General features: G+C 45.8%; 2 protein-coding genes across 4 annotated transcripts; one reads left to right on the forward strand and one right to left on the reverse strand.

The window, feature by feature from the left end:
- The first annotated feature begins 964 nt into the window (after nucleotides 1–964).
- On the forward strand, nucleotides 965–21,101 carry abcc4 (ATP binding cassette subfamily C member 4 (PEL blood group)). 3 transcript variants are annotated; one of them, XM_080519536.1, is made up of 29 exons: nucleotides 965–1,128; nucleotides 3,043–3,153; nucleotides 7,074–7,194; nucleotides 7,977–8,201; nucleotides 8,362–8,451; nucleotides 9,472–9,635; nucleotides 9,824–9,949; nucleotides 10,023–10,272; nucleotides 10,350–10,457; nucleotides 11,237–11,326; nucleotides 11,415–11,606; nucleotides 12,301–12,395; nucleotides 15,247–15,430; nucleotides 16,001–16,204; nucleotides 16,284–16,424; nucleotides 16,499–16,536; nucleotides 16,607–16,854; nucleotides 16,953–17,032; nucleotides 17,277–17,427; nucleotides 17,501–17,620; nucleotides 17,717–17,827; nucleotides 17,906–18,006; nucleotides 18,480–18,671; nucleotides 18,755–18,910; nucleotides 18,999–19,088; nucleotides 19,225–19,397; nucleotides 19,485–19,590; nucleotides 20,452–20,586; nucleotides 20,669–21,101. In XM_080519536.1, the coding sequence occupies exons 1-29, from the start codon at nucleotides 1,055–1,057 to the stop codon at nucleotides 20,756–20,758; spliced, it is 3,966 nt and encodes a 1,321-aa protein (XP_080375662.1). In that variant the 5' UTR covers nucleotides 965–1,054; the 3' UTR covers nucleotides 20,759–21,101. The 3 variants fall into 3 exon arrangements, with proteins under 3 accessions (XP_080375662.1, XP_080375661.1, XP_080375663.1); XM_080519535.1 differs by having other exon boundaries at nucleotides 17,501–17,827; XM_080519537.1 differs by lacking the exon at nucleotides 965–1,128 and adding an exon at nucleotides 2,939–2,957 and having other exon boundaries at nucleotides 17,501–17,827.
- Nucleotides 21,102–22,916: 1,815 nt separating this feature from the next.
- LOC308147538 (leucine-rich repeat-containing protein 3-like) lies at nucleotides 22,917–23,648 on the reverse strand (the record flags this gene model as incomplete). Its single annotated transcript, XM_080519751.1, has 1 exon — nucleotides 22,917–23,648. One exon carries the CDS (start codon nucleotides 23,646–23,648, stop codon nucleotides 22,917–22,919), a length of 732 nt encoding a protein of 243 aa, XP_080375877.1.
- Nucleotides 23,649–25,638: the final 1,990 nt, after the last annotated feature.

Here is a 25,638-nt window from a genome sequence, read left to right on the forward strand (position 1 = left end):
GCAAACAATCATTCATATTATTCATAATAATCTTTATTTATCAAGAAGATATATTCAGCTTTACACATACAAATAATTAAAAGCAGTTGTTTATTGTGTTTTTAAGTCTGATTTTTGTGTCTTTTTGGTAATTTTGTGAGAGTTTTGTGTGTCACTCATATTGTTATTTCTGATGTCAGAAAAACAACATTTAAAAAGAATATAAGTTCACCATGTTCATCCCGTTTATAATTAACCCATCATGATTATCCAGTAACTGCTACATTTCTTGCCACTGTCCAAAAACATGTTTGAGGTTAATATGTGACTATAAATTGCTCGTTCGTGTGAGTGATGAATTGTCCTGACAGATGAAGACGGACAATCTTTTATAGAGATCCACAGAGAAACGCACTACATTTATACACTTTTTAAGCGAAAGATGTTGAAAGATGTCACAATGCAGGGTGATGGCTTGAAATCGTCTTGTGTGTCAAGAGCGAGCAGAAACTGCAAATATGATAAAAACTTGTGTTACATACAAAAAACCCAATATAATGATATAGTTAATTACAATCAAATACAAGATCAGGCTGGAAGATATTGAACATTTGACATTTTTTGATAAAATAATAATGCCTGTATGAGTGTTCACAGGTGAATCAATATATATGCGTCACCGTGTATTTCTGCCTCATAAATCATGTCGTAATTTAATGGAATCCTTGGAAAAGAGCATTCTAAACCACGAAATCACAATGAAATATGACACTCGTTGAATTACACGACGTTACCCTCCTGTCATGCAATAGTGGAAAGGCTGTCGCATATCCAGCCAATCGGAAGCGGCGCTGCATCGTTCTGGCCAATCAGGTGGCTTCTCGTGCGGGTCCTCGTAAACTCTCCTCCTCTGACGCTTCCTGTGGTCCATGTGCCGGGCCGGATATGTAATACACCTTGGGGTTTGCGCACCTCCTCCCAGCATGTGTCTCTCCCAAAGTTACGCCACATAGCCGACAGAGGCGCTTACTGAGCGAGGCGGACCGGACGGAGCGCGTGAGAAAGCGGGACCACCATGGAGAAAGTGGGCAAAGATGCCAAGGCGAACCCGGCGGCCAGCGCGAACCTCGTCTCCCGGATCATGTTCTGGTACGTGAACGCACCACCGTTAGCTATTTTTTTTTTTTTTTTAGCTTCATCCCTAACTTCCTTCTTCACTTTAAGCACTCGCTTTAAGAGCCCGAATGCGGGGTGACAAACTCCCCACGAACCGGGGAGTGATCTCGAGGGTCGGCGCAGTGTAGTCTTTTTGCTATTTGAGGTTTTTCATGTTGGGGAAACGCGAGTTTAACCGCTGGATGTCAAAGTTTCCCAGGACATCGTGAGGCGCAATTAAACCTGGCGCGGTTATATTTAGTGTCACGTCGCGTGCGAGCAGACTGGGAACCGTGCACCCGCTTGAACAGACGAGGCTCACCCACAGAATGGGACGCGGCCATCGCCTGGATACTTTGTGTTATTAAGTTTTCAGCTTACCTTCCTGTGACGTCAACGATCGGACTCAAAATACATCATATCAATATGTATCAATGTACATATTGAAAAATACTGACACACTCAATTCCACTCCTGCAATCTGATAAAAATAAACAAAGATAAACTGTATCAAGTTATTGAAACAATTTCACAACTCTTTGTGTTTATACAGCGTTAGATTTACACGAAAGTCTATAATGGAAATTGAAATCCAGAGAAGTTCGAGATTAAAGTCTGAATTCAACAACAAAAGTAAAAAAAATCTGAGTGATATTGGAGTTAAAGTAACTGTAACTGAGATTAGAGCTTAAGTTTAAAAGTAAAGTCACGAGTATAATTGAAAAAAGGAAAAAGTTAGAAATATGTCTCAATTTGACTTTCAAATTAAAATTGGAGAATATATCAGAATGATGAGAAAATGATCAAAATGACATATCATCACTTAGAATTTAAAATTGGTGTCATCATTCTGTAAAAAAAAAGTGAGAAATCTGACTTAGAAAAAACTTAAAATGTTGAAATTAGTCAGAATTAGTATTAGTACTTCAGAAATATGACTGAAAAAAGTCCTAATTTTAAATTAAAGTCAGAGATTGAAGTATGAATTCAAAGTAAAAGTTAGACATTTCTTAATGTGAGTTAGAAAAAAAATCACACTTTTAGGTTAAAGTCAGAATTCAGAGATTGAAGTGTGAATTATGAGGAAATATAATAGAGAATGTTTTAATCTGACTTTAATCTGAAAAATCATTGAGATTAAAGACATAATCCTGATTAAAAAAAGTTGTATAAATATGTAAAAAATATGTTGTAGTCTGATTTTGAAATAGTAAAAATTACGAGATTTATGTAAATTCTGAGATTAAAGTCATCGTCCATGGCCTAAATGCAGAAATAAAGTCAGAAATATGACTTGAACTCATTCATAAAAATGTCCAGTTAAGAGACTACAGTCAGAAATCTAAATTTACAGACACATTTATTGAAAAAAAAAAAAAAAAAAGTCTAAAGATTTAATCCTGCTTTGAAAAGTGAGAAGAATAATCAGAAATATTAAGATTTCATTCCGAATATTAAAAATAAAAAAAATGTGGCTTATTTTTTGTGTGACAAATCGAGGAAAGGACGTTAAAATTCACAAAATAAATAAACGACTTCAAGCGACATTTTAATAGTTTTAAATCACTGCCTGGTGCACATGTGACTCAGCACTTCCAATAAGGTGAAATTATAACTGTCTCCTGGTTGTATTTTAATCCTTTATAACTGGAATGTTCACAATTGTAGCTTTTTATATTACAATGTAAATAGTTAAGTTGGCTCGGCTTGTTTTTCTGACAGTGTCACCACAAGGCCTCTTTATTTACCGTTTTATTTTTGGACACAAAGGTTTCACAGAAAGATCAGAGACGGAGGGAAAAAAAGTGGAACATCGACCGAGAGTAATCGAATTCAACGCGTCATGATAAGAATTCCCTGCTTGTCGATTTTGACAATACGCTGATGGAACGGTCTTCTCTCCGTCAGGTGGCTCAACCCTCTGTTCAAAACCGGATACAAACGCCGGCTGGAGGAGGATGACATGTTCCAGGTGCTCGCCGAGGACCGGTCGGAGAAGCTGGGCCAGGACCTGCAGAGGTAAATGTTGCTTTGAGCAAAAAAAAAAAAAAAAAAAACCCAAGTCAAAACAGCACCCTCGGTTTTCTCCATCCTTCTTCTCTGCTTTGTTAAAGAGAGGTTAACGGTCAGGTGGGACCTTTAAGAGACCTACTGCATCGTCTGTGTATAAAACCACAAGTCCTTTTGAAATTATCGCTCGCATTGTGTTTTCCTCCCGAATCTCCTGGCAGAGTATATTTTCTGAGAAAACTTCACACAATTTGAGCAAACCAAACTTCCTCTTTTTGTTCTCTGCTCATTTCAGAGTTCCTGGAAGAAGTTATTGAATAGCTTGGGTCTGCGTCAGATCAGCAGGTCATTTTAGATCAATTCCAATCATATGTTCAACATAAATGGTTCTATTGAAGATCACCAAAGATTTACTGATTCTGGTACCGATACAGGCGTATACTGGTACTGATACTAACTTTTACTGGCACCTTGACAAGTACCGATGCAGACCAGTACTGTTATATGTTGTGGTACTTCTCCACATGAATCTGTCGTTGTATCGGGAAACGTCTTGAATTTGTTCTTCAAACAACAGGACTTTGCGTCTCTGCTGGTATTTGTCTTGGCCCCTTTTCTTTTTTACACCCTTACTGCGTTTAAAGCCTCCTGTTCCATTCCGAGGTGCTGGTTTCAGTTTCTCAGCGTGTTACTCCTGGTGTGACTCAAGGCCTTGCTTTCTTAACTCCTGCTGACACGTAATCTCTGCGTCTCTGTCGACCGGGGGACTCTGAATCAGTGTGGGAATATTTTGGTTTGCTTGTCATTCCACCGTCTCGGAAACATTTTTTTTTCCAGAGCGGAGCTAGGAATGATAACGTGAGTTTATTTATTTATTTGCGTGTATATGAATTTTACCAACTTTTCGCAAAAACTATTGACCCAAATTGCATGTTTTGTATTTATCCAAGGATGGTTCCATTGACTTTGAAAGCCACTGGGTCAGCGGTCGAGAGGCAATGAACTCATGACCCTGGTTTACGGTTGGGGGGGGATGGGGGGGGTCAAAGGTCAAGGGGGCGTCACACGGAAATTGTAAAAACAACCATGACGACTGATGGAAGGAGTGGTGTGGTGGATCAAATAACTTCATAATGTATTGGTTTCCATGGTTTGTGTGTTTTTGATGTGTTTGGGGAGTCACAGCACCCCCTAAAGGCCTGGCATGTGTATTATATGCCCTGAAGTATCGTATTGAGCCGCATTCATAATGAAGTATGGACTGAATTTTATTTTAAGAAACCTGGGGACTAAAAAAATTGTTTTGGCTCGTGCGGATGTGGCCTCATTGTTCATGTTAACGGGCCAAGCTGATTATTTAATTGGGAAGAATTCAATCTGACAGAAAAGTGACCGTGTGAATGCAGCTACTGAAAGGCTAGCACTTTAGCTGTTTTAGCCACTGTAAAAAAAAAAGAAAAGAAATTGGCCATAATTTAAAACTTTAACCCAACTTTATCTTTCGTCATCTGTTTTAAAACTCGAGTGTGCAGTGTGTCAATCACAAAACGTTTCATTACCAAGTCGTCCACTGGTTATCGCCGTGTTCATTCTGAACATAGAGTATTCGTAGATATAAAGAACTCGAGAGATCTTTGTTTTGTTTTTTTCTGTCTTGTTGAACAATCACCAGATAGTAAAACAAACCGGTTCACACTTGTTCACAGTTACTGTCGGTCACAGGTTTTTGTTGAAGCGCTCAGCAACATACCTCAATAAACTGCCGTTACGTATCTGTCGGGTGGGGAGGGTAAAGCGCCGGGTTTATCTCAGTGTGTCAGAGGCCACAGTGGAGTCGCTCTGATTGGATGTCTTCAAAGATTTATAGAGACTCGAGTCGGGGGTGGAGTTCTACATAATGATGAGAAAATACAATAAAAGCAAGGTGTTTGAATTATGGCCAGTCGTTATTGTGATACTAAAGCAAAGGACACCATGTTTGTCGCAGCCTGAGAACAGAACCCAAACATGTTAAACCAGACCAAACAAAACCACTCCGTGAAGTCTCACTCTCATGAGAAGAAGAACATGCTTGGCTGTGAGGTCATAAAAATTGTTGTTCAGCAGGAGAGTTCATACTTCAAGAACTTGTCAAACTTGGAGGCCACGCCCCCCTCACACATGGCCACGCTCCCTCTCAACAGCCACGTGTATCTGAAGAGGTTTTTAATTTTTTTTAACTTTTCAACTGCGCCGCTTATTTCTTGCTTTAAATGTTTTCAGAAATACATTTCGCTGAACTGTTTCAGTAATGAAAGAACTTCGGGGCTCATGCAGTAGCGAGGCTACATGCTACATGCCAACAAGCTTCAGTGCTCACGCAGTAGCGAGGCACCGTGCTACAGGCTAATGAGCTTCAGTGCTCACATTAGCAAGGCTTCATGCTAAATGCTAACGAGCGTCGGGGCTCACACAGTAGCGATGCTACCTGCTTACAAGTTTAGGGGCTCACACAGTAGCAATGCTACATGCTAACAAGCTTCAGTTGTAAATTAATATTTAGCTCATCGAAGTCGGGTTGTTGAATTTTTGCCAGACTTTCCTCTCTTTGCTCTCATTGCCATTTCTATTTTACGTTTAACACGTGTTACACTTGCCTATTAATTCTTTGAACAAAGCCAATAAATCTGGGATTGATCTTTTTATGCGGCCATGATGGAGGAGCCACCTATTTCCAGTCCGACTGCGTTTATCCAACCTTTTTCCAAGTGCAGTATAATATATGACACAATATAATCTAATGAAACATCTTTTGTTCTTTTGCACCCGACGCCTTCGTCAGCAGCTATTTCTATTTTGAATTTAGGATGCCATTCAAGAGATAATTGAACTTGTACTATTTTGCAGCAGCTAAATAAAGAAAAAAGTCCCTCCCACCCCCCTGATGTTTATTGGACCCGTAGATAAGAAAAATGAAAAACGCCCACAGCCATGTTTGTTTTAAAGACATGTCTCAACACAGTGCTCACAGAGCACCAGTCTCATCAGTGATTGAAGACCTTTAAAAACCGTAAAGTTGTTTAATTTTAGTCTGGTGCCCCTGAAACTGAAAAAAAAATCCATCTTATTTCATCTCCTAAAAGTGGAAACTGTCAAAAAACAAATGCCCAGTTACAGCACAGATACTCCCAACCTCCTGGAGAAAACCTATTCTCGCATTTTATACCCACCGACTGTTGCCAACAAGCTGGCACTTTACATTTTATTGTAACACTGACAATAAAGATTCTGTTTGATCTATTTTGTTATGATGTCGATTACATAATGTTGCCTCCACAACTGTTTTGTCACGTGTTTGCTCAGTTTAAACCCAAAACACACGAGAATTCCAAATAAATAATTAAAACATACATTTTTTAACCATTTAAATGTTTGTTTTATTCTCCTCAAGGTACATGAAATTCTTCACACAACCCCCAACACACACACACACACGCATAAATGAAGAAAATTATGAATGTAACAAAACATCAAAATTAAAGTAAAAGTAACTAAAAATTAAGTAAAAATAATTAATAATATTACTAATATGTAAACCAAAGTATCAAAAAAGGACTGCAGTGTTTTACATGATGGTCTGTATAACCTTTTAACATCCTGCTCTATGAAACTTGAGTCTTATTGAAATTGTCAAGACAATCTGTAAGATTAAACTTCTTTTTAAATAAAATGAAATAGAGTAGCAACAGTAAAAAGATCGTTCTTTAAAAAAAATCTAATGTCAAAGCACAAGCTCATTAACGTCGTCGCACTTAAGTGAAGTCCACCTCCACCTGCCGGTCTTGAACATCTGGGTCGGGTTCGGGTAAGAAGGGTCGGTCGTAACCGGTGGCGTTCAGCAAAAGTGACGCCTCTGTTTGATGCTGCCGCCGGGTTTCTCTGTTCGCCAGGTTCTGGGACCTGGAAGTTCTCAAGTCCACCAAAGAGATGAAGAAACCTCGACTCTCCAGAGCGATCATTAAGTGCTACTGGAAACCGTACGCAGTGCTGGGCTTCTTCACGCTTGTGGAGGTCGGTTATCTACAAATTACTGTACAATGTCATACGCACCGTATTGCACGGATTGCATTATACATAGAGCATTGCACGTATCGTACCGTATTGTATCGTACGCATCATGTGGTCAGGAAGTCAAGGAGAACATCATAGATCACCATTTTTGCCTCTTTCAACTAAAATTGGCCCGGAGCTACAAAACACAAAATATAGAGACTTGTATGTGGAGTTCTGTTCTGTTTCTGACATTTAAATAACAATTAAAAGAGCTTACAATTCTTTGTTTTTCGAGGTTTAAGTTCTTTTTAGCCATTTTGGCAATTAAAGATCTTTTTTTTCCAAACATTTATTATTATTATTATTATTTATTTATAATTTGTATTTACATTTTCATCTCTATAAGCTATTCAGGCATTTTGTAAGCTTAACCCTCTTTCATCCGAAGCTGTTAATCTAATTCTAGTTTTAGGAATTCTAGCAATTTCAGACGTTTTAGGAATTTTAGCTCGTACTTAATCAAACCACTTTTTGTCACTCATACCGCTTGAGCCCATTTTTTGCAGTTCGTCCTTTTTGTATCTTTTTAAAAATCTGCGATGGGCTGCTTTTGCTAGTTTTAGACATGTAGAGGAATGAGCCATTTTAGAACTTTAGCCATATTGACTGTATTGGCTACTTTAGTTGTTTTCACTTGTTTTAGCTGTCGCCAGTTGACCTCTGCTGACCTCAACTGGTCGGTCTCTCTCTCTCTCTCTCTCTCTCGCTCTCGCTCTCGCTCTCGCTCTCTCCCTCTGCAGGAGGTGATCAAAGTGGTGCAGCCGGTGTTCATGGGTAAAATGATCACGTACTTTGAGACCTACAACCCGGAAGACACGGTGGCGCTGCACCAGACGCTGGGCTATGCCGCCGGCGTCTCGGCCTGCACCATTGGCCTGGCGCTCATCCACCACCTCTACTTCTACCACGTGCAGAGGATGGGCATGAAGATCCGCGTGGCCATGTGTCACATGATCTACAACAAGGTCAGGGTGGTGGTGGAAGTTGGGGGGGAGGGGGGGTGATCTGAAGTTCTGCCAACATGAGTCCTGTGATCCGCTAAGAGGTGCTTTACAGATAATCCACCAACGGAATTCTTTCACTCATTTTCCACCTTGAAACGGTTCTGTGGCTCTGTCTCGTCAGGCTCTGAGCCTCAGCAGCTCGGCGATGACCAAAACCACCACGGGACAGATCGTCAACCTGCTGTCCAACGACGTCAATAAGTTCGACGAAGTACGTGCTCGCACAAACGTCAGGGAAACGTCACAGGGAGTCAGATGCGCTGAAACTTACAAAAGAAATGACCAAAATCAATTATAAAAAAAAAAAATGTTTTTGTTTTTGCTTGATATATATTTTATCCTAGCAATTAGGATTAAAATGTCTAATTTTTTAAAAATGTGGACTTATTGTTTTTATTTGTAACTATCACTATCATTGTATTTATTCACATTGATATAACTATTAATATGATTTCTAGTTATATATTTTTAAAGATGTGTTAGTTGTATATTCATATTACATAATAATACATCACAATTATTATGAATATTCCTATTAATTTCATTTTAGAATTGTTAACATGATTTTTATACATTATATGGAAAATAAATATATTCTATTTTTAGTTTATTTGTGTATTTGTTTATTTTTCAAGGACCATGTACAAAAAACATTTAAAGCAAAGATGCTTTGTACCAGATTTAGCCGTTGCTCGTTTCCATCTGCAGTCCCAGTTATTATTGCATTATCACAATGACTTATTACTATATATTACTAATATTGTAAATATTCATGTTATTAATTATATTTTACAACTATTAATTTGGTATATATATATGTGCGTGTGTGTGTGTGTGTGTGTATATATATATAACTTTTTGTTATGATATAACATTTTAACAATTATTATAATTCTTCATCTTAATTTTGTTTTACAACTAATATGATTTATATAGTATTAATTTAGAATACATATTTCACAATTATTATTGTTATTATAACCATTGAAATGTGAAACTAAAAGTAGATATTCTAGAAGATGTAGTCATTCCATCTTTTTTTCTCCATCATTTCTCCTCCACCAGTTGATTCTTGGTTTGCTTTGTGATTTACGAGCTTTAATTAACTCTACTAATAAAAGGAGATTAAAGCAGCTGGAAGCTGCCAGAGTCGCTTTGAATCAGTCTGTTGCTGTGATGTTTGACGTCGGCACTGTGAGAAGTGCCTTCATCACCCCCTCCTCTTCCTCAGGTGACCATCTTCCTCCACTTCCTGTGGGTGGGCCCCCTGCAGGCGGCGGCCGTGGTGGGCCTCCTCTGGAACGAGATTGGAGCGTCCTGCCTGGCGGGGATGGTGGTCCTCATGATCCTAATGCCAACCCAGACCCTGTTTGGGCGACTCTTCTCTAAGTTCAGGTAGAAACCGCGATGGTCCTCGTGTTCCTGATAGTTCTCATAATCCTCATGCCAACACAGAACCTGTTCAGAAGACTCTTCTCCAAGTTCACGTCCAACACCAAGAAACTGTTTTAGAACTTAAGCTGTCAAACGATCGGTCAACAAAACAATCTTGTATCAATGTATATTCTCTCGGTCCCGCGCAGGAGCAAGACGGCGGTCCTGACCGACAGCCGGATCCGCACCATGAACGAGGTGGTTTCTGGGATGAGGATCATCAAGATGTACGCCTGGGAGAAGCCCTTTGCCGCGCTGGTGTCGGAAGTCAGAAGGTAGTGGTCTCAAACATTTTTAACGTGCGTTTAAAGTCTTCCTCATGCTAAAGACTGCGACGTCTCTTCCCAGGAAGGAGATCTCCAAGATTATGAAGAGCTCGTACCTGCGAGGTCTCAACATGGCGTCCTTCTTCTGCGCCAGCAAGATCATCGTCTTCGTGACCTTCACGATTTACGTGCTGCTGGGGAACCCCATCTCAGCCAGTCGTGTCTTTGTGACAGTGTCTCTGTACACCGCCGTGCGCCTCACCGTCACACTCTTCTTCCCCAGCGCCGTGGAGAAGCTGTTCGAGAGCCGCGTCAGCGTGAAGAGGATCCAGGTGTTTAATCACAGCACCGCCATGTCCATCCAGAACCGTTGGTAAAGGTCGCTAATGGGTCGCTTTGTTGTACACAGGAGTTCCTGCTGCTGGACGAGATCGCTAAAGGCAGCGCAGCGCTGCCGCAGGAGGACAAACTGGATCCGATGGTGGACGTCCAGGATCTGCTCTGCTACTGGGACCAGGTGACTGTCGTAATGCGTTGTGTGCTACCATCTCGGGAAAAGCTGCCGAACTGCTAAAAGAACTACTAAATGGCTCAAACTGCTTAGTATGACTAAAGTAGCAATGGCAGCGAAAATGACTAAAACCTGCAAAAGCAACTAAAGGGAGGTAGCTATAACGGCTAAAACAGTGAGCAGCTGAATGGTTAAAAATGGCTAAAATAGCAACAACAGCTAAAGCAACTAATTTGTAAAAGCAAATATAATGACATGGTTGTGACTGCTAATACAGGTAACAAACAGCTGCTAAAGTGGCGACTGAATGGCTACCAAATGGCAAAAATGTCTAATAAGCCACTTAAATGGCTACCAAATGGTCAAATGTTGCTAAAGTAGCTACGACAGTGAACATGATTAGAAACTGCTGAAATGGCAATCATACGGTTAAAACGGCTACCAGAATCCTAAACGGCAACCAAATTGCTTAAATGGCATTCACATGGTTAAATCGGATACTGAATCACTCACGTAGCCAAAATGGCTACCAAACAGTCAAAATGGCCACCAAACAGCCAAAACGGCAACCACAAAAAACCCCAACAACCAGACAATGCAAACGACTACCAAACAAATAAAATGGCAACCACAAGGCTATAACAACATCCTGAAGCGCTTGTAACGATGATAAAGCATCTTTAATTTTGACTTCTCGCTGTTCCATGTCCTGAAAGCGACACTTGCTTCAGTTTGTTGACTTCACCAAGTGACGGAGTGTTTAATTGTTTCCTGTGATGTTCCAGAGTCTAGATGCTCCGTCTCTCCAGAACATCTCCCTCACTCTGAGGTCCAATCAGCTGCTGGCGGTCATCGGACCGGTTGGTGCCGGCAAGGTCAGAACCTTTCTTCCCTTCTCCACACGGTTGTATTTATTTACTACTATTTATTTAAGTTAAAACCAGTTCTTCCTCCTGTATTCAGTCGTCCCTGCTCAGCTCCATCCTCGGCGAGCTCCCCGCCACCAAGGGCCGGCTGCAGGTCAGAGGGCAGCTGACGTACGCTGCCCAGCAACCCTGGGTCTTCCCCGGAACCATCCGCAACAACATCCTGTTCGGCAAGGAAATGCACCCGCACAAGTACGAGAGAGTGCTGCGTGCCTGCGCGCTCAAGAGGGTGAGACGCTACGCTAATCGCTAACTATTGGCTGAGCCTGTGTGCTCAAGAGGGTGAGATGCTATGCTATCTGTTAGCTATTAGTTGAGCCTGCGCGACGAGACAGAAAACGTTTATCGGCTTCGACATGGCATCACACAACGCACTGTGCCATAACCACACTAAGCTTAAAGCTGCAAAGCATCTCTCATCTAACATGGTGCAACGGAAACAATTCTCACTTTAGGCTGTAATGTTAGCTTTTGTTGGCGGAAATGCTACCATTTTATCAGTGCTTTTGGTATTTCTTCATCTTTAGCGCATTAAAGAGGCTACGTGGAAGAAAACTGTTGTGAAACACAGTCATTGATAAAAATGATTACGATACGAGTCCTACGTGCTTCAGCAGAATAATTTCAATGTTTGAGATGTGCTGAGTCAGCAGTCTTCAGCTGCCTCGTGTATTCAGTGCAACCTGTGTCGGATTGGGATTATCAAACGAGTTACCCAACAGCAACAAAAACCCAGTCATTATGATCGTGTAGTTGTATGCGATATGAAGGCGGGTTAATCAGTTACACTCTGACCAGGTTCAGTCAAAGGACGAGAAAGTGCCGAGTCACGCTGTCTGACTGGATTGTGATGTGTTCTGGTTGGGGTTCTGGTTGTGGGTCTTTTTCTGGTTTTGGTCTCCAGCTGTCACTGTCCTCTGCAGGACCTGGAGCTGCTGCCAGACGGAGACAGGACCCTGATTGGAGACCGGGGGGCAACGCTCAGCGGGGGGCAGAAGGCTCGGGTCAACCTGGCCAGGTAGCGTCAACTCCGTCATCACACGACTCAATACACTTTGCACACTTTGTTTAGTGGTCGAAGGATTCCAATGACTAATTTTGTTTTGAAATGGTTCAAATATCTGAAATTGCGAAGTCTGATTTAAAAAAATTAATTGAAATGACTAATGTAGGTAAAATCAAGCTAGAAAACAAACAAACAAAAAACTACCGAAATGGCAAAAATTTCTAACATGGTTAAAAAAGCTTAAACTACTGAAGCAAGCTAAAGAGTAAAACAAAATCTACTTAAGATGCAAAATTACCAAAATAGAGAAGGTAGCTAATAATTGGCAACTAAAAAGGATTTAACTGATTTTGTGGCAGGACGAAGGATGAGTCAGAGCTGAAGATATGAACACGTCTTTATTCAGCAACTGCCAAAACTCCACTGAACAATATGGCAACAACCCCAGGCGCGGGAGCCTAAAACCAGGCCCCTTTTCCCACCATCCTGCTGGGTGAGAGGCCTGAGCCCTAGAAGGCAATACTGGGAAACCAGTTAGTACCTCACTGGAGGCTTTAACGGTCGACCATAACAGCTGCGTTGTCCCTCATGCGAAACCGCAGGCGAAACTCGGCGAGCAGGGCGTCCATGAGGAGGAGAAAACACTGGGGGTCTTGAAGGAGGGCGACCACGACGGCGAACCTGGACCGGACACATGACCTCATCAGCCATCATATGGGGGTTGTAAGGGCGAGCGGTGAGCGTCATGTTGCACGACACAAGACGGGCCGAATTGATCTCCGCCGGAACAAGCGACCGTGGCAAACAGTGGCGAATGGAGCCAAAAAACTGCTGGAGGAAAATGGACCGACATCTGACCGGGGTCGCGGCGCAGAACTCACAGGCAAAAATTCCCCCAGATACACGGGACACACAAGCACACGAGACGGACAATCAGCGACACAATCCGCCTTATCAGCCACATGCCGAATATCGGTTGGAAACTCGGAGATGGATGTCAAATGGCGCTGCTGGCGAGCAGACCACAGCTCCGCCCTCTGAGACATTGCCAAGGGCAACGGTTTGTGATCCACATAAGCTGTGAACGACCGGCCCTCCAAAAGGAAACGGAAATGACGAGTTGCAAGATATAACGCCAGCAACTCACGGTCAAAAACACTATACTTGCGTTCGCTATCGCAACTTGCGGCTGAAAAATGCAAGAGGCTGCCAAACTCCAGCCACCTGCTGTTCCACCACAGCCCCCACCGCTATATCAGATGTGTCAGTTGTTAAAGAGATGGGTGCTGAAGGTGCTGGATGGGCTAAAAGAATTGCATCAGCAAGAGCAGTCTTGGCATTCTCAAAGGCCTGGACATGATCTGGTGTCCAGTCAACTGGATCGGAGCCTTTCTTCAAACGCAAAGCCCCATAAAGTGGCTGCAGAAGGTGGGCGGCACGCAGAAGAAAACGGTTGTAGAAATTAATCATACCCAAAAACTCCTGCAGGGCCTTAACCGAAGCTGGACAAGGGAAAACTGTCACCGCCTGCACCTTAGAAGGCAACGGAAGGTGATTGACTCAAAAAGTCAATCACAGGCAGACCAAACTGGCACTTAGCAGGATTGACAATAAGGCCGTGCTCCTCAAGGCGCTGAAAAACTTGCTTCAGATCTGACAAATGCTCCTCAACTGAAGAACTAGCCACCAAGATGTCGTCCAGGTAAACAAACACGAAAGCGAGGTCACGCAGCACCGAGTCCATCAACCTCTGAAAAGTCTGTGCTGCCCCTTTAAGGCCAAAAGGCATGCGCTGGAACTCAAAAAGCCCGAACGGGGTAATCACTGCAGTCTTGGGCACATCATCTGCACGCACAGGAACCTGGTGAGAACCGCGCACCAGGTCCACTTCAAAAAACACAGATGTGCCTGCCAAACGCACAGAAAAGTCTTGAATATGCAGAACGGGATAGCGATCATGCACAGTGATATTGTTAAGGCGGCGAAAATCTCCACCTGGCCGCCATAACCCATCTGCCTTCGGCACCATGTGAAGCGGCGAGGCCCACGGGCTATTAGAATGCCTCACGATGCCCAAACGCTCCATATTAGCAAACTCCTCTTTAGCTATAGCTAGCTTCTCCGACGTGCGCGCGCAAAAACCAACGGGCCCGTGGTAGCAATGAAATGCTTGACGCCGTGCTTTGTCACCATGGTGGAAAATACAGGCTTGGTCAAAGACGGATACTCCCCCAACAAACGCTGAAACACATTGTCTGATGCTAAAAAATTAGCGCGGGTTAACGGCCCAGTTCCCCGGTCTCACACGGAAAGGTATCAAATGACACTGCATCGATCAACCGGCGGTTCGCGACATCAACCAGCAAATCATGAGCAAAGAGAAAATCAGCACCGGTAATGGGAACAGTAATGGAGGCGATCACAAAGTCCCACTTAAACTCAGAGTCAGAGCTGAAGGTATGAACACGTCTTTATTCAGCAGCTGCCAAGACTCCACTGAACAATGTGGCAACAGACCCCAGGCTTGGGAGCGTTAAACCACGCCCCTTTTCCCATCATCCTGCTGGGTGAGAGGCCTGAGTCTTAACGGCCACCACAATATATATACATTTAAACCAATGGCTAAAATCATTAAAAAAAAAACAAAGTGGCTAAACCACTAAATGAGGTAAAAAAAAAAAAAAGTTAAACAGCTACAATCGCTAATGTGGCTAAGTACACTTAAAACTCCCTAAAACATGAAAAAGTGCTAAAAACGAGATGAAGAGTATAAATAGGATGAAACATCATCAATGCTCGCCAAGTCAAACATGTCTGAGCCGTGTGGACTTTATTTTGAAGTTGTAAGGTGTTGTACTTCCAGGGCGGTGTACCAGGACGCAGACATCTACCTACTGGACGACCCTCTGAGCGCGGTGGACGCCGAGGTGGGACGCCACCTGTTTGAACAGTGTATTTGCGGCCTACTCAGGAACAAACCTCGCATCCTGGTCACGCACCAGCTGCAGTACCTGAAGGCTGCAGACCACATCCTGGTGCTCAAGGAGGTGGGTGGCAGCCTGGCTGTGGCGCCCCCCAGAGGGCACAGCCTCAACGACAGCAAGTTAGACTGAATGTGATAAAGGAATATTCACATAAAGATGTGTTAAAATGCAAATTTTAATAAAGCAGGAGAAATGCTAAAATGCTGATTCAAATAAAGACAGTCTGGACATGCTACTTTATATGCCAAAATGCGAATTTACATAAGAGTAGAATGGACAATGCTAAAATGATCATTTACATACTGAAAGCGAATTTACATAAAGACTAGAAATGCTGACATTTTTTTAAGCACTAAAAAAATATTTTTTAGTTTGTTTTAAATTTAAAAAAAGTCTTTAATATTTTCATAAAGCTATATATGTGTGTGTGTGTGTGTGTGTGTGTGTGTGTGTGTGTCTATATATATATGTATATATATGCATATGCTAACATGTAATATAGTGATTTAATGCTTAGTTTTTTATTTATTAATTTTAAAATATCTTGAATTTTTTCCTTTAAGTTATCTTTTTTCATTTAGATTATTACATTTTTTTTGTCATTTTTTTTAATTAATGTTAAAATTGTGTCAGGGTCACATGGTGGCCAAGGGGACGTACACGGAGCTGCAGCGCTCCGGGGTGGACTTCACCTCGTTGCTGAAGAAGGAGGAAGACGAGGAGGAGCCGCCGTCGCAGCAGCAGGACATCCTCTCCAGGAGCCGCACGCTGTCCCAGAATTCTGTGGTGTCGCTGGCCTCGTCCATTCAGTCGGTCAAAGACGGGGACTGCGCTCCGGTTAGTCGGCGCCGTCGGCCATCCGGGACTCCCAACAACACGATTACGTGTTGTTTTACGATTACGTTTGTTTCCGCAGGCCGAGCTGCCGGTTCAGGCGCTGGCGGAGGAGAGTCGCGCTCAGGGAAACATCGGAGTGGGTCTGTACGTCACCTACCTGAAGGCTGGCGCCAGTGCCTTCCTCCTGCTATTCGTCATCCTCATCAACCTCCTGGCTCAGGTACTTGGGGTGTTCCTCTGGAGACTCTGGGCTCATACAGGAAGTCTGTTAATGTACTTCCTGTCCTCCTCCAGGTGTCGTACATCATGCAGGACTGGTGGCTGGCTCACTGGTAAACAGTCTCTCCAGATTCCTCGAGTACTTCCTGTTTGTAGCATCTCAACGTGTCCCTGTCCCCTCAGGGCCGACAAGCAGGAGAAGTTGGATGACAGCGTCAACGCCACCGCCGTCCACAACGCCACGCAGGAACTGGAGCTGGACTTCTACCTGGGAATCTACGGTGGCCTGACGCTGGCCACCATCGTGTTCGGCTTCGTGAGGAATATGGTGTTGTTCAACGTCATGGTCAAGTGTGCGGAGGTCCTCCATAACCGCATGTTCGACGCCATCTTGCGGACGCCCGTACGCTTCTTTGACGTCAACCCCATCGGTGAGCATCGGCAAACGGAACACTTCCTAGGTAACGTGTGACCCCCTGACCATGTGACTACGTGTCCACCCCCCCCCCCCCCCCCCCCCCCCCCCCAGGAAGAGTCTTGAACCGCTTCTCCAAGGACATCGGGACTCTGGACTCTCAGATGCCCTGGACCTTCGTGGACTTCATTCAGGTGAGGGCGGGAAACCAATTCTTCATTCCCAGTCCTTCTTTCCTGGGACTTGGTAGTTTTCTTGTTGACAGTCCGTTTCTATTGAGGAAAGAAGGATCAGAACTTGATGAACCGAACCTCCTTCCATGAGCTACAACATTTTGCAAAGTACAGGTGGCCATCTTGGATGAGGACCCTCTTCTATTGAAGAGAGAAGGATCAGAACCTGATAAACCTAAGCATTTTCTTCTGCTCCTCTCGTCAGGTGTTCCTGCAGATCATCGGGGTGATTGCCGTGGCCGCCTCGGTGATCCCCTGGGTCCTGCTCCCCGTGCTGCCGCTCCTCATCGCCTTCGTCTTCTTGCGCCGCTACTTCCTGCAGACATCCAGAAACATCAAGCGTCTGGAGTCCACCAGTGAGTCGACCTCTGGAGCTTCCGGCAGCAGCAGGGTGAAGACGAATCTAATGGTTTCCCTCGTTTCCCGCAGCTCGGAGTCCCGTCTTCTCCCACCTGTCCTCGTCTCTTCAGGGTCTGTGGACCATCCGGGCGTTTGGTGCCGAGGACCGCTTCCAGAAGATCTTTGATGCCCACCAGGACCTGCACTCTGGTTGCTCCTCTTCCTCCTCCTCCTCCTCCTCCTCCTCCTCCTCCTCTTCTCAGCCTGCAGCCTCTAAGCTTCCTGTCTGCTCTTCATCCTCCACAGAGGCCTGGTTCCTCTTCCTCACCACCTCCCGATGGTTCGCCTTGCGCCTCGATGCCATCTGCGCCATCTTCGTGACCATCACCACGTTCGGCTGCCTGCTGCTCCGAGACCGTACGGACCCTCCCCCCTATGTGTGTGTGTGTGTGTGTGTGTTGGCGCTGCTCCTGAACGCGTGTGTTCCTCCGACAGAGCTCGATGCCGGCTCGGTGGGCTTGGCCCTCAGCTACTCCGTCACGCTGATGGGGATGTTCCAGTGGGGCGTCCGGCAGAGCGCCGAGGTGGAGAACATGGTGAGAAACGCTCCCGGGCCGGAGACAAACCTCTTCTCTATAGCCTCGTTTCCACCGCATTGAGTAAGGTCCAGTACGGGGTGGTACGGCCAAAGGCAATCAGACTCAAACCTATTTCGTTATTTCCACCGCAGAGTGCGGTTAAAATGTTGGCAGGGTTGTGAACGAGTTGCAACGACGCAGGCATGCCACATCATTACAATTCGACAGTAAACGCAGAATCAAAGCGGAACACATTTCGTTACTCCTCCTTATGGTACCGTACCAATGTGCGAGGAACCTCAATGAAGGGGTTATGAAAGATGGTAATGGTTGGATATGGTACTTTCGGTACTATCCACAACTTTGGTTTGTTGAAACGCAAAAACCTGTAATGTCCTGTCCTGTGCCAGCACATCTGTGGAAACAAGGCTTATGACAATAGGAGAAAAAGAGAAAAACAAATCTCAAAAGTTGTGTGTTGTTTTGGTCAGATGACCTCGGTGGAGCGGGTGGTGGAGTACACTCATCTGGAGAGTGAAGCCCCCTGGGAGACGGACAAGCGTCCTCCCCCCAGCTGGCCCAGCAGAGGCCTGGTGACCATGGACCAGGTCTTTTTCTCCTACAGTCCGGACACGGCGCCGGTTCTCCACGGCCTCAAAGCCACCTTCAGCGCACAGGAGAAGGTTGGACACCCCCCCCCCCTCCCCCGGACTGCTTGGCGTGGATTCAAGTCCCAGCAGGAACTGACTCCATGTCTGTCCACCAGGTGGGGATCGTGGGCAGAACCGGAGCCGGGAAGAGCTCCCTGGTCTCGGCTCTGTTCCGCCTGGCAGAGCCCGAGGGGAAGATCCGGATTGACGGTGTCCTGACCTCGGAGATCGGCCTCCACGACCTGCGTCAGAAGATGTCCATCATCCCACAGGTAGACCTGCGGCGCTCGCCTGGTATTCAGGTCTCCGGATCTAGACTGGCCCCTGGACCCAGGTGAGACGTTGATTATTATGTTGCAGGACCCAGTACTGTTCACAGGCTCCATGAGGAAGAACCTGGACCCCTTCAATCAGCACTCGGACCAGGACCTGTGGACGGCTCTGGAAGAGGTGAGGACTGGTGGTCAAATGGCGCTTTCTCATGATACAGTTCTCGCGAGTCGAGGTGAAGGGAGGCGTAGTGGAAAAGCCTCACTATCGTTGGTGGTCTGTAGACCATCCTGGTTCAGAGTCCTGTGGTCCTTAGGTGCAGCTGAGGTCGGTGGTGGAGGAGCTGCCGGGCCGGCTGGAGACGGTTCTGGCCGAGTCCGGGTCCAACTTCAGCGTGGGCCAGAGGCAGCTGGTGTGTCTGGCCAGAGCCATCCTGAGGAAGAACCGTGTCCTGATCATCGACGAGGCAACGGCCAACGTGGACCCCAGGTGAGGATCCCGCCACCTTCCCCCCTCTGCCAGTGGGCCGGACCCGGTCTGGATCAGGTCTCTGAGCTGCTTCCTATCCGTGTGCAGGACGGACGAGCTGATCCAGAAAACCATCCGGGACAAGTTCAGGGACTGTACAGTGCTCACCATCGCTCACCGGCTCAACACCATCATCGACAGCGACCGCATCCTGGTGAGGCAACGCAACTTCTAACATTGGTCAACATTGTCAACGTTCCTTAAACATTAAAGATTCACTAACTACACACAGTGACTAGGACATGTCCAACATGCACCGTGGAGTGCACAAGGCTCTAGGTTAAAGCTGCAGATCCTGAAAATTTTGAGAAAATGCCTATTTGAAAACGCTCCGCCTCCATAGAAAGCGGGGTGGGGGGCAACTCTTTGAAAATGCTTCATCTCTATGGAAATGGGGAAGATAGATAGATAGATAGATAAATACTTTAATGATCTCCAAGAGAAATTCACAATGCAACTTTTTGAAAATACTCCCAACTCAGTCTCAATAGAAATGGGATTGTAACTTCTTGAAAACACTCCAAACGACTCCAAAATGGGCAAAATGGAACTTTTTGAAGATGCTTTGACTCCGTCTCCATGGAAACAGGAAAAACGCAATATTTTGAGAGCAGTCCAACTCTATCTTTATGAAAATGGGGAGGGGGGGGCACAACTCTTTGAAACTCCTCCGACTCCTTGGAAACAGGTAAAACATAACTTTTCGAAAATGCTTCATCTTCGTTTCCATAGAAATTTGGAAAATGTAACATATTGAAAAGACTCCAACTTTATCTCCATGGAAATGGGTAAAGCACTACTTTTTGAAATTGCTCAAGTCTCCATGGAAACAGGTGAAAACAACTTTTTCAAAATGCTTTGTCTCCATAGAAACAGGTAAAGTGTACATTTTTGAAAACGGTCCGAATTAGTTTCCATGGCAACGGGTAAAGCAGACATTTTTTTGGACATTGGAAGTGAATTGGCCATCAGAGGAGACGTGACGTACAGGAGACATGGTGTTTTGTGTGTCCAGGTTCTGGATGCGGGGCGGGTCTGCGCCTACGACGAGCCGCACGTCCTGCTCCAGGATCAGGAGGGGATCTTCTACAAGATGGTGCAGCAGACGGGGAAACACGAGGCGGCGACTCTGCTGGCGGCAGCTAAACAGGTGAAAAACCTCGCGGTGAGAATCGGAACGCCGCCGTTTGTCTCCTCTGGACCCGACGTGACGGGAGACGTTGTGGTTTCAGGCGTACAACAGCAGGACCCGACCCACGGTGGCAAACGGCCACGCCGAGCTGGAGGACGGCGCCGTGGTCATCTTTGAGACGGCTCTCTGAGCGCCGGAGCTGCGGTCTAAAACAAGAAGCACTGACGGAGGAACGGACGGCGTCCAGCTGACGGTGGGACGTTCCCCGAGCTGACCCGGACCGGGCAAAGAGGAATCCACGAGCCGGAGGCTCCCACCACGTGTTGCACTTTATCTTTTGTACGCTGCCTATTTATCACTCCGCTGATTTTGACGAGATTCACATAAGGGCGTCACCCGAAGTGCCTTAGTTAAGGTTTTTAAATTTATTTTTAATTGTCAAGTTTCTGCGTCACCAAAGTCGCCTTTGTATTTGTTAAAAAGTCCTGTTGAACGGAGACCAAATGTAACATTCAGTAAAAATCTATTGTTAACATGCGTGTCTGCAGCGTCTCTGTTCCCGTAACACACACACACACACACGAAATATTTCAGTTGCATTTAATGATTCAAAGAATGTGAGGCTGAACGTCGGCCCCCCGCTGCTATAAATAATCTACAATGAAGAGCAGATTTCTTTCTTGTCCGGAGGTCTGCAACTTTTGTGGCCAAAAGAGTCGTTTTCACAATTTTCCAACATATTGCAGGTCATTAACATGGGACATCTTTAAAAAAAAAAGAAAACTGAAAAAAAATAAAAATGGATCTATGTGTGGCTGCTGCCGATAAGCCATGGAATAATACAGTGCTATAAAATTGAAAATAAACTTTTTGTTTATAGGGTTATGGTCTAGGTTGGATTACGAATTCCAGGTGAAAAATCAGGTGAATCTCGCTCTGGAACAACTTGATCATCCAACGAGCTGAAAAACGATGTCTTTTCCATTCATGACCCGCGTTCAGGTTCGTTTTCTCCTTCTTAGTGTCGTGGAAGACAAAGTCTCCAGTTCTTGTGAAGCAGTGAAAAGTGTTACAAGTGACCACTTCCTGTTTCTGATGAGGGTCATGTGACCAACGTGGTTCTCGTCAGTGATCAGGGTGAGACCCTGAAACCACTTCCATCCCTGAACGGGCCCTGAGGGTACTTCAGCAGACCCTACAGGATTCTAGCAGAAAAAGTACCGGCCTAGACCGGTCTAAACCGGTTCGCGTGTCACGCCAGGAATGCGGTCTAAACCGCTCCAAAGGCGACCGCTTTTCCGCTACCCTTCCGTTGGGGTGCCGGGGACCATGGAACGGGTCTGAGTTTGAGCTGCTGTCTGCTGATTGGTCAGTGATTGGTCAATATTTTAATGTGTTGGCTGAATCCTCTGCTGTCAGTGTGGTCAGCTGTGCACTGGTTGTTTTTATTTTCATTTTATTTTCTTTGCTGCTCAACTTTAGTGTTTGTTGTGAGAGAGCGACTTGAGGCAGGGGGAGACCGGGGGGGAGGGACTTTGCATCGCGTTGGAGTTTTCTGTTTGCAGCATAGCGCTCGCCGTGGCGTGGATGCGCGTCCGGGACACGGGAGTCTGGAGGTTTTGTCTCCGGCGCTGACCGCGCTCCGGCAGCTCCGCTTTCCAGAGGCGGTCAGCGTTCTGTTCAGCCGCGGTCAGTGGCGCTCGGAGCTCGGCGCCTCCGTGTTCCGGCGCTGAGCTGCCGGACCGCGATCAGCGCCGGAGTGGAGTGCCTCCTGCGTTTGAGCAGAAAGCTCAGAGCTCGCTCTCTCACAACAAACACGGAAGTTGCGCTGCAGCTCTCCGCTGCAAAAAATGACTGCTGCAAAAAGTAACTTTGTTTTTTTCCGCTGCAAAAAATAACAGTGCAAAGTGGAGAATTTAAACAACAACAGAGGATTCATAAGATCTACATCTCACGACTTTCTTTTCTGTTATGTCACATTTCTGCGGAGCTCATAAGCCCTGCCCACTTTTAACGCTCCTCTCTGCAGTGGGGATGCGACCCAAAATTTCGGTCGGGGTCTCTATTCCGTACCGCTCCGTACCGCTCCGCTGCGTCCCGGCACTTGTGTGCGGTGGAACCGGGGCTTTATAGACCCTGCAGGCCTCTAGCAGAACTAACAGGACCCTACAGGACGAGCAGACCTTACAGGACTCTAACAGACCCTACAGGACTGTAGCAGGCCCTACAAGACCGTACAGGACTCTAGCAGACCGTACAGGACTCTAGCAGACCCTACAGGACTCTAGCAGAGCTTACAGGATCCGATAGTATGAGCAGACCCTACAGTACTAGCAGGCCCTACAGGACTAGCAGACACTGCTGGCTGTGTCAGAGTCCTTGGTGAGATGCAGAGTGCTGGGCAGGGTCTGGAGGTAGTCCCTAGGCAGGGTCTTGAGGTAGTCCCTGTGTCTGCGGGTGTCCTCCTGGTTTTGTCGTACATAGTGGACTATGTAGGCAGTCACCATGGAGAACCAGCAGAACATGGCCACAAACATGGCCAGGTCCATGGTCTTGTGGTGGAAGTTGCAGAAGTTGACTCCCGAGTCGAGGACCTGTATGACGGGCTGGCCCACGTACTGGTCCCGCACCGAGGAGAAGCAGGTGACCCGGTTGACGGTCTCAGGGTCCAGCCTGAGCTCCTTCAGGACCTCCTGCAGGGAGCACTCGCAGTGCCAGGGGTTCCCCGAGAGCCGGACCCGGGCCCGCAGTTTAGAGAAGGTATCCCGGGGTAGACTGCTCAGCTGGTTGTGGGATAGGTCCAGGGTTTGAAGGTCCTCCGAGACCCCCTGGAAGGCGCCAGCCTCCACACTGTCCAGGGCGTTGTGGGACAGGTCCAGCTCCCGGAGGAGGGCCAGGTCTGCCAGCACCCCCTTCTGGAGGCGGCGGATGTTGTTGGAGGAGAGCAGAAGCACGACGGTGTCCCTAGGGAGGTCCGGCGGGACATGGTCCAGGTCCCGGGAGGTGCACTGGACCACCAGGCCGTTCCTGTCGGAGCAGTGGCAGATCCTGGGGCAGGCGTGGCCCAGGGCCACAACCATCATCATCATCATGAGGAGGACTGGAGGTGTTGTGGACCTCATCAGCTGACACGGAGACCACATCTGCTGGGGGGACCAGGTCTCTTAATATACATGAATCCAGACTGGAAGACCACGTGAAGACTCAGATGTGGGTCTTCAGCGCCTGGACCAACTGACATGAAGTTCCTCAGCCATCAGAACCAAAAGAAGGCGCTGAGAGCCGCCAGACAGCAGGGGGCAGCAGCGTGGTATGAAACTCTGTGGAAGAGTCAAAAGTGAGTTATTTCCCCTAGTGATGTCATCAAGGGAAAATCTGTGATTGGCCTGTATGAGCACACATTTGCTAAAAGTGAGGGAGATAGACTTTTCTATTTAATCTAGAAATCCTGACCTTCAAAACACAGAAAAACTTTCACTTTGCTTCTCTCCACTTTTCGGACAGTAAATATGCATTATTATTTATTATTGTTGTGATCACTCATCATAGTTCTTGTCTAATGCTATTATTAGCACTAGTATTATTGTTTCATTGTATTTATTTTTGTAAAAAAAATACATGTTGGAAAAAGATGAACCAAGCTTCTTCCTCTCTGCTGTTCAACATTATCATAACAAAGGTGCGCGTCCCTGAACGCCTCAAGATGAGTGTCAGGGCAGTTTTTTTTTTTTTTTTTTTTTTCATTTATAAATAAAGAAATATGACAATAAGATCCTAATAACATGCGTCAATAATGATGACAACAGTGAGTTGATTAGTTAACTTAAATTGCGCTTCTAGAGTGAGATAAATGCGTAAAAAGTTGTGTTCGGCGGAGGGGGGAACTCACCTGATCGCATCACCAGAGGAGCGCGTGCAGGCTCAGCGCGGCGAGTGACGCGGTGCTCCGGTGACCGTTTCCCGGGAGAGGAGGAGGGCAGACCGGCTGCATGGCGCCCTCCGCCTCCGGTCTGCAGCAGCAGCGCGTGTACGCAGCGCGCGGCGCAGCAGCATCAGCAACAGCAACGGGCCAAGATGCGGGCAGTTTCGCTCCCCCCTTCTACGGTGCGCGCGCATCGGACTGCACGCGCTCTCCTCGAGGAGTTTAAACACCTGCTGTCAATCAACTGGAGAGGCAGTCAGGTAACGATACAAATGTATCAAATTAATAATATAATTTGTATTATTTATATAAATTAAATGTGTTCTCATTAAGTTGAATCATTTAACAGCAAAGCTGGACTGTTTGAGTTTTAGTCGAATTATTATATATAGTTATATATATATATATATATATAGTTTTTGACTTAGCAATTTACTGGTTTTGGCTAAATGATATAGAAATTGTGAATTTATTGTCCTTTCATGTCTTTTTAGGTACTAGTTTCAGACTACTTATGTACTAGATTCGGACTTATTTTGGATGAGCTGTGTATTAATTTTGCCACATATTGGTGGCCACTCTGTCTATCACCCCCCCCCCCCCCCCCCCCACCCCCAATGACTTTGTGAAGACTCTCGGGCTGCTGTGACATCAGTCCTCCGCTCTGCAGCGAAGGTTGTCTGTCAGTAAGTGAGAGCATGGAGCCACTCCAACCTGCAGCCCGAGCCAGCGGACGTCTCTCTCTGCTCTGGAGCCTCGCTGCCGGACAGACCTTCAAAGACGGAGGGACAAGAACTACCGTCAAATTTGATTTAGAGAGCAGGAGCTGAGAGGACGGTGGAGAGGATGACCTTTGACCCCTACATCGCTGGTGCGCCAGTTCCCCCCTGATACAGGATGAGTAAGTGACCTGACGAAAGAGGCCAGGTGACCTGATGACAGTGATGAAGAACTTCCTGATGTTTCTGATGAAGACTGCCCAGAATGCCGACCTAGGTCAACCACCAGGGAGCGCCAACATTGAGCATCAGAGCAGATGGAAGAATAGGAAGCAGGTGGTTGTCATATTTAAGGATTTGTGTTGTGTTTGGTTCACCTGGGGAACACCTATTGATGGACTAGTATTCATTTTAGTTTTGACTCGTTAT

This window comes from Blennius ocellaris (genome assembly GCF_963422515.1).
Source record: "Blennius ocellaris genome assembly, chromosome: 24".
NCBI classification, from domain to species: domain Eukaryota; kingdom Metazoa; phylum Chordata; class Actinopteri; order Blenniiformes; family Blenniidae; genus Blennius; species Blennius ocellaris.

Excerpts from the sequence above, each read along its gene's own strand:
- abcc4 (XM_080519535.1), top strand. The coding sequence starts at position 1,055 with ATGGAGAAAGTGGGCAAAGATGCCAAGGCGAACCCGGCGGCCAGCGCG. Across the intron at positions 16,855-16,952 it reads CTTTGACGTCAACCCCATCG|GAAGAGTCTTGAACCGCTTC; the intron begins GTGAGCATCGGC and ends CCCCCCCCCCAG. Across the intron at positions 19,398-19,484 it reads ACGGCCAACGTGGACCCCAG|GACGGACGAGCTGATCCAGA; the intron begins GTGAGGATCCCG and ends ATCCGTGTGCAG.